Genomic DNA, 8,372 nt, shown 5'->3' with positions numbered 1-8,372 from the left:
TGTAGTTTTCTGCCGTTCAGCTACTATAATAACTGATGGATGAGAGAGCAGTCAGAAACTACACATCCCAGCATGCACCTGCACGGCAGCAGTGTAGCGCTTCCTGCTCCACCCCCCGGCTGTAGCGGAAGCTTAGTAGAGCTGTAGGTTACGGCCGGTGTGCAGTGTCTCCTTGTCTGCCATCATGTTCGGTCAGGCAGTGCGCAGGTTCACCACTTCTGCCATCCGCCGTAGCGGCCACTATGAGGAGGGCCCGGGCAAGGTACGTGAGGGGAGCGCGTAATGGCGGGTAGTGTGGTAGACTGTTGCGGCCTATGATCTGTGCGGCCTCACTGGGCGGGGCGGTCTCCTCACCGCGTATGTGCGGACAGTGATCTGCTGCAATGGTGATGGCGGACATTAGTACGAGGAGCTGTGTGTGATGCGGCACCTGCAGCGCTGTCTGTACAGACTCCAATCTGATCGGCTGCAGAAAAGCTTTTCATGTCACGGACAATCATCATCATAATAATAATTTTATTTATATCGCAGCAACATACTCTGCAGCGATTAATAAAGACACTACAACAATAGAGGGGACAGGGGAGAGTTGGGTTGGTGAGTTGAGGTGATAGGCTTGTCTAAACAGATGTGTTTAAAAACATGGGGGCTAAATGATGCATTGTTTGGGGCAGTGCATTCCAGAAAACTGGCGCAGCATGAGGTAAGTTTTGGAGACGGAGGTGTGAAGTTTGGATTAATGAGGATGTTAGTCTTAGATCAACTGCAGAACAGAGGGCACATGTAGGGTGATAGACAGAAATGAGGGATGAGATATAGGGTGGTGCAGAACTGTGGAGAGCTTTGTGGGTTAGAGAGATGATTTTATATAGTATTCTGTAGTAAATGGGTCACCAGTGTAATGACTGGCACAGGGTAGAGGCATTGGTGAAGTGACTGGACAGAAATATGACCCTGGCTGCTGCATTCAGAAGGGATTGGAGAGGAGACTTTGGTTCAAAGGAGACCGATCAGAAGAGAGTTGCAGTAGTCCAGACGAGAATGAATAAGAGCGACGGTGTTTTGTTTTTTTATTTCCTTCGAACACATTCGAAAACCGTAATAAACCATTGATGTTTTAAAAGAAATCTGTTGCACTTTTGGCACTTATCGGGCCTCTAATATGGGCATAAAGGTGATAGAAATGTATGTATGCCTCATATTAGAGGTCTTGTTGCAGTGATATGGCTTTTTATTCTTTACAGTTTTTGACGCTTACAGGCCGGGGGATCAGATAGAAATCCCCACCTCCTGTGGTAATTATAATTTTTTCCCCCCTCTTCTGCATGTCACAGCTCCCTGTGACATGCAGTTCCCGTGGCCGGATCCAGCTCCTGCGCAATTTACCTTGTACGCATGGCGCGCTTTATCCTCCCGTCTATGATCCAGTATGTTGTGCCTAAGTGCCGGTGAGTTACTGTGATGTGCAGGGGAGGGGGGAAAAAATATAATTACCTCAGGAGGCGAGGATTTCTTCCCGGCCCACAAGCGTCAAAAACTGTAAAGAATAAAAAGCCATATCACTGCAACAAGACCTATAATATGAGGCACACTTGTAAGTATAGATTCCCAATTCTATCACCTGTATGCCCATATTAGCGGTCTGATAAGTGCTGGGAGGTGACAGATTCCCTTTAAGTGACTCGTGTCTGCAGTCCCTAATTCTGATATAAAATGATCCGCAGTCACTGTGAACACTACAAGGATGACATTATACTCATAACGACCTGTGTAAGTTTCTCCATCTTCAAAAATAATCATGGATGCGGCAATTTTTTTTTATTACGGACAAGGAAAAAAAGTGCTCTAGTTTTAGAGACTGGCCTGAAATTTCTGGATGGTTGGCAGCCCTGATCGGACGGTGCAGCCTGTCACTATGGAGACTTAGGACTGGTGACAAGTGTACCCTTAAAGGGGTTGTTCACTACTCCTGTACTGATACTTGGGACAGGTCATCTGTATCAGATTATGCTTGGCTGTGTGGATTGTCCCGCTGGACCAGCATGCATCCCACTGCTCAATTCTTTCATGGGACTGGTGGCAACAGCTGAGCGCTGCAATAGTCTTGACAGCCCCTTGAGCAATGAATGGGGCCATTGAGTGCCTGCAGGTCTATTACTAGGACCCTGCTGACAGATTTCATTTTAACTCAATTGTGCTGATGTTATGAAGGTTTTCTGCTTGGAAGTTCTACTCTATTCCCCTAATGTTAGCATAAACTTAGGATCTTAAGGGGGTGGGGGGGTGATTTCTCCTGTTCCTTTGAGAACTCAAGATAAGGAAAGTGCAAACATGAGTGTTGTCTTGCAAGCTCAAGGGAATTTGTCAGCAGGTTTCTGCTATGTAATTTGAGAGCAGCATGATGTAGGGGCAGAGACCCTAATTCCAGCGATGTTACTTAATTGCCCGCTTGCTATAGTTTTGATGAGTTCAGTTTTATCTGCTGCTTATCTATTAGTTCCCTGCTGAGCTCTGTATAACCCCACCACCACTGATTGGCAGGTTTCTGCCTATGCACAGTGTACACAAACTGCCAGTCTGTGGTTATGGGGTTATACTACATGGTAGTAGATTTACTAGTCCTTTAGTGATAATTTTCTGGAGTTTTGATAAATTCACTGCTTCAGCCCAGTAAGTCGCTGGAATCAGGGTCTCTTTCTCTACATCATGCTGCTCTAGATTAGGTGACAAAAACTTTGTGAGGTTCCCTTTCAGGCTCATCATTTCCTGTTGTGATAACCTAATAAGCTAATGACAGCGATCGGTCACCACACGCATGCACTTTGTCATGTTCTGATGTAAAGCGTTGTTTTGGCTTCGCCCTTCTCTCATTGTGTTTTTGTTTTTTTCATTGCTTTCTCTCCAGAACCTTCCCTTCTCTGTTGAGAACAAATGGAGGCTTCTAGCAATGATGACAGTTTTCTTCGGCAGCGGTTTCACTTTTCCCTTTATCATTGTCAGACATCAACTGTTGAAGAAGTAACTGATGAGAATGTAAAGGTATGTGACGGTGTGTGGTGCTGACACTTGTAGTGTTTAGTCTATTGGATCCTGTGCAGCTCCAGTCCTGGCTGTCATAAATTATATGGCCGCTCCTCTCATCATTGATCGCCATTTTAGTGTAACTGCAGGATTTTAATTCTTAAAAGCTAGTTATTTCAAGAACAGAAATGCAATATATATCTGTGGTCCGAACACCACTGGAAAGTGATCTGATGGACAAAATGTAAGTATTTGCTTTACCATGCCTCTACAAACTAGAAATGCTCATCGCTTCTTTAGTTTGCATGTGTTCCTGTGAGCTCTTCATTTGGATATCTACAATAGAGCTAATTACTAGAGTTGGCAATAAGTGTCCACATCCCAATCCATCATCCACGACCTGATCAGTGGCCGCTGGAATGGGAGAGGGAGTACCGCCTCTAGCGGTACATTTGATCTGCTGGTATGGCACAACATCACTCTGTGGAGGCAGTTAAGAGGTGGTATTTCCTCACCAGTTCCAGCAGCCACAGATCACGCTTCTGGCTGATGGAATGGGACGTATGAATGAACTTGCAGTAATTCTAATAATTACTGATACCATTTACACTGAGTAAATCACATCTGAAAATATCTGCTCTCGTCCATTAGGAGTCTATGTAGCAGATGTGATGGGAAGAGTAGCACGGCATGTCGGTAGTAACATTGTATGACTGATCCATCAGTTTCAGTTGTAGATGGTCTCCGCACTACAGACACCAGCAGATTCTGTCTTGAGGACTGGAGAAATGCAGGTTTCCAATAAATGCGTATGTGCATGTGATGATGACATGTAACTGTATGACAATTCATGATACTGTAAACGCTTTCTGATGCACATCTCATTTTCTTAGGCCATGCTCACACTTCCATCTTGACATATTGTTTATCCGGTCAGATTTGTGGAAGACACAAATGAAATTGACATCAAAATGATTTGTTGCCTAACTGAAGCAGAGAGACCTTATGGATTAAAGGGTCCAATTGGGATCTGTTATGTGTCTGTTCTTACAACAGAAGAAAAGACCCAGAGTGCAGAACTACATCCGCTCTAAAAACTGACCCATAATGGAATCCATGATTAATATTGCCCCTTGGCGTGTGTGCAACGGATCTATTTTGGATGTTAATTTGCTTGTATTCCATTCAGATGTGTCCTGTTTTATGCAGAAGAGTGAACATGGCCTTAGAGATTTATTGTTTGCAAAAGAGTTAGTGGTTTATTTTTTCCCTCATTCCAAATATTTTTTTTGTTTTTCAGGTGCAGTGTACCGTCTGAAGAAAATCTAAATATTCCACCATGCTAGACATGGGTTGTAAATAAATTAATTACACAGTTCTCTGCTTTGTTTCCTTTATTAATGTATGTGATGGTAGGGAACTTATCACCATAAAATTGCTGTTCTAATATTCTGGCATTGTGTTATGGAGGCAGATGGAGATATAGGTTTTGTGGGAAAAGCTGCGAGTTATTTGAATCTCTGCTCGTTCTTGGCTCAAGGGTCCAAAGGGTGATCTTCAGTGGGCACATATAGAAAGATAGGAACAACGAGTGGCCCACTGGGCCAAGAACATACAGCGATTTAAATGAGTAAAATGTAAGGTAAAGCATGCTCACACATCACTTTTTTTCTCTCCTATGTGGCCTTTGTGTTGCATGAGTTTAATTGAACCCTGAGATCTGTCTAATGCAGCAATCGCCAGCATTTATGGTGTGCCAGAAATCTACACCACCAAAATCCTCATAGAAAACCCACAAGAACTTTGCACTATTACCACTTTCCCAAATAAAGAAAATGTGGAAATGATAAACACTTCCCAAAGAATATTCTAACAGCTAATTTGAGCAATGATTTTTGAGCTTTCTCTGAGATCGGTGTCTTGTCTTATGTCTGAGCCATATTTTTAAAGTCCAGTATTTTATTATCCTGATTTTTGTAAATACCTTACGTTGCTCTTCCACCCCACCCCATCAAGTGAGGCGTGACTCAGCGCTGGGGTCCCCATGGTGTCTGCTAGGTTGTGGGCGGGGTTACACCCCCCTCTCCCCCCGCCGCGTCACACCCAACATCCACCGTGCACTTTCCCAATGAATGGGGGGAGGCAGAGCGCTGTGGATGCTGGGTGTGATGTGTGGGGTTACCCCACACATCATCCACCGTGGAACGCAGAAGACAGAGACCCCTGGCTGCTGCCAGCACTTGTGACGTCAGCGGATCTCAGAGCCGGGGGTCACGTGATGCCTGTGAGCGGCTAGCGATAGAGCCCAAATGTTCCCTTCTGAACTCGGCTGTGCGCCCAAACAGTGTATTTCCCCCACATATGGGGTATTAACGTACTCAGGAAAATTGCAACAAAATTTTTGGGATCCATTTTCTCCTCTTACCCTTGTGAAAATAAAAAAAAATTGGGGCTAAAACATCATTTTTGTGGAAAAAGTGATTTTTTTTTTTATTTTTATTTTTTTATTATTATTTTCACGGCTCCTTGTTAAACTTCTGTAAAGCACTTGGGGGCTCAGGGTGCTCACCACACATCTAGATAAGTTCCCTGAGAGGTCTAGTTTTCAAAATGGTGTCACTTGTGGGGGTTTTCCACTGTTTAGGCACATCAGGGGCACATCTGCTAATTATTCAAGCAAATTTTATATTCAAAAAGTCAAATCTCGCTCCTCTGCCGAGCCCTGCCGTGCGCCTAGTGTTTTTCCCCACATATGGGGTATCTGCGTGCTCAGGGGAAATTGCACAACAAATTTTGGGGTCCATTCTTTGTTACCCCTGCAAAAATTAAAAAAAATTGGGTCTAAAGTAACATTTTTATGAAATAAGTTAAATGTTAATTTTTTTTTTTTCTTCCACATTCCAAAAAATCCTGTGAAGCACATGAAGGGTTTCTTGAATGTGGTTTTGAGCACCTTGTGGGGTGCAGTTTTTAGCATGGTGTCACTTTTGGGTATTTTCTGTTATAAAGACCCTTCAAAGTGAAAGCAAATGTGATCCGGTCCCTAAAAAAAAAAAAAAAAAGTTTTGTAAATTTTGTTGGGAAAATGAGAAATCGCTGTTCAACTTTTAATCCGTATAGCTCCCTAGTAAAAAGAAAAAAATATATTTTGGATTTTGGTTCCAAAATTGTGCTGATGTAAAGTAGACATGTGGGAAATGTTATTTATTAACTATTTTGTGTGACATATTTAAGAGCATAAAAATTTAAATGTCAAAATTTTCACCAAATTTCTGTTTTTTACACAAATGATTTTGAAGAAATTTTACCACAATCATGACGTACAATATGTCACGAAAAACCAGTCTCAGAATCAGGGGGATCCATTGAAGCGTTCCACAGTAATTACCTCATAAAGTGACAGTGATCAGAATTGTAAAAACTGGCCCAGTCATTAACGTGCAAAGCACCTTGGGGGGGTAAAGGGGTTAAACAATTATTTAAAAAGAATCTCATCAGGATTTTATACACCAAACTAATTACGTGTATATAAAGGTGTTTAATGCTGATTAACTTGCACTTAAAGCTGTCCTCTGCCTTTTTCCCTGCCTGCCTCCTGTCTCTAGGTCACTCATGTTTCAGTGACCAGGCAATGGAGAGGGAGCAGGAGCTGTAAGTGCAGCGCTCGCCCAGTGCACTTGTAACTTATTAGCATACAATCTCAACTATGGATTTCTCTAAAGCTGCAAAACAGATTTCAACAAGAAAGGTAAAGATTTACTCAGCGCTACATCACCCTTTATATACATGCTATTAGTTTGGGTATAAAGTCCTGATGCCAGGTTCTCTTTAAAAGGCGATACCGTACTGACCCGAAGAATAAAGCTGCCTTATCAATTTTGCCACACGCGGAACAAGTTAAAAAAAAAAAAATTCCTGAATTACTGTTTTGTTTTTTGTTTTTGTTCATTCTGCCTCCCAAAAATCAGAATAGAAAGCGATCAAAAAATGTCATGTTCAAAAAATGGTACCAATAAAAACGTCAAGTTGTCCCGCAAAAATCAAGCCCCCACCTGAGTGTCGGCCGAAATATGGAAACAACTATAGCTCTTAAAATATGGAGATGCAAAAAATAGTTTTTGCAATAGTCTTTTAGTGTGTGACAGCTGCCAAACATAAAATCCTGATCTAAATCTGCTATTGCTGTAATTGCACCGACCCGAAGAGTAAAGTCTAAGAATAAGGTCCGTTGTCTGTTACTGGAAATATAGATGCTTCCACATTACTGGTAGCACAAAGGCTTTGGAAAAGCGCCATGGCTCATTGCCCCTCCAAAAGATACTGAGCAAATTCTGCACTCCCAAAATCAATGTCCCCTTCCTTCTGAGCCCCAGTGTGCCTTAACCGCAGATGGCATCCACATGTTTGGCATCTCTGTAGCAATGAGAGCCTGCCTAATTTACAGGTGCATGTCTCCAAAAGCATGAGCTGGGCATAGCTTACTGGTCACTACAATGCGGCAGTTTGCAATTTTCACTCCGCAACATTCGCTACTGCTTGTTTCTGGAAAAGACCCATAGTCAAAATCGTCACTACACCTGTAGATGAATCCAAAAGGGGTATCATTTCAAAAATGGGGTCACTTGAGGGGGAATTCTGCTATTCTAGCTCTGTTTATCGAGTCTGCATACTATTCTAGAAAAATCTTCACTCCAGGAGGCAAATGGCGCTCCGTCCTTCCTGAATCTCGGGTTTTGGCAAAGCAGTATCGTACAGCCACATGTGGGGTATTTCTACATTCAGAAATTGTGGGACAATTTTTGGTGCCATTTTTACCCATTTCCCAGTATGAAAATGTTCCCAGTATGAAAATGTAAAATCTGGGGCTAAAACACAATTTTGGTGATAAAAGTGTAATTATTTTTTTCTTCACTGCTCAATGGTATAAAATTCTGTGATCCACCTGTTGTCAATATGCTCACTGCACCCCTAGATGAGTTCATTGAGAGGTGTAGTTTGTAAAATTGGGTCACTTATGGGGAGTGGGCTGTTCTGGCACCTCAGGGGCTCTACCAATGTGACATGGCACCCTCAAACCAGTCCAGCAAAATCTGAACTCCAATATGGCTCTTTTTATCGGTCGACCATGACAGCACCACGAGAGAGGGAATCCGCCCACCAAGGACAGGAAACCTACTGGCTTAAAAGGGAGCTGCCCTCCCTCTCGCCTCAGTTTGGTTTCCTGTCCTTGATGGAGGAAGCCGGTCGCAGGCGAAAAACGTGGATGGCGACGGCTGTCGATCCTGCGCCCATGTCTGGGGACGGCAGCTCCAGCATTTGGCCTATGCTCGTGCGCCCCTATATGGGAGATG

The 8,372-nt window shown here is 43.1% G+C and overlaps 1 protein-coding gene and 1 non-coding gene across 2 annotated transcripts; both read left to right on the top strand.

Moving 5' to 3' along the window:
- Positions 1-73: 73 nt before the first annotated feature.
- Positions 74-4,399, top strand: COX7C (cytochrome c oxidase subunit 7C). Its single transcript, XM_073655022.1, has 3 exons — positions 74-262; positions 2,906-3,039; positions 4,322-4,399. Exons 1-2 carry the CDS (start codon positions 185-187, stop codon positions 3,020-3,022), a joined length of 195 nt encoding a protein of 64 aa, XP_073511123.1. The 5' UTR covers positions 74-184; the 3' UTR covers positions 3,023-3,039; positions 4,322-4,399.
- On the top strand, positions 3,835-3,898 carry LOC141175011 (small nucleolar RNA Z39). Its single transcript, XR_012253004.1, has one exon. It is a non-coding gene; the product is annotated as a small nucleolar RNA Z39 (small nucleolar RNA).
- Positions 4,400-8,372: the final 3,973 nt, after the last annotated feature.

The sequence above is a fragment of the Phyllobates terribilis genome, unplaced genomic scaffold (assembly GCF_046119375.1).
Source record: "Phyllobates terribilis strain yellow unplaced genomic scaffold, ASM4611937v1 Scaffold_1__5_contigs__length_1240528914, whole genome shotgun sequence".
Classification (NCBI taxonomy): Eukaryota; Metazoa; Chordata; class Amphibia; order Anura; family Dendrobatidae; genus Phyllobates; species Phyllobates terribilis.
This window is presented reverse-complemented; position numbering and strand designations above follow the sequence as displayed.

What these genes read in the sequence shown, in the direction of transcription:
- COX7C (XM_073655022.1), top strand. Translation starts at nt 185, where the DNA reads ATGTTCGGTCAGGCAGTGCGCAGGTTCACCACTTCTGCCATCCGCCGT. An exon ending in ATGAGGAGGGCCCGGGCAAG is followed by an intron (nt 263 to 2,905) that starts GTACGTGAGGGG and finishes CTTTCTCTCCAG; the next exon opens with AACCTTCCCTTCTCTGTTGA.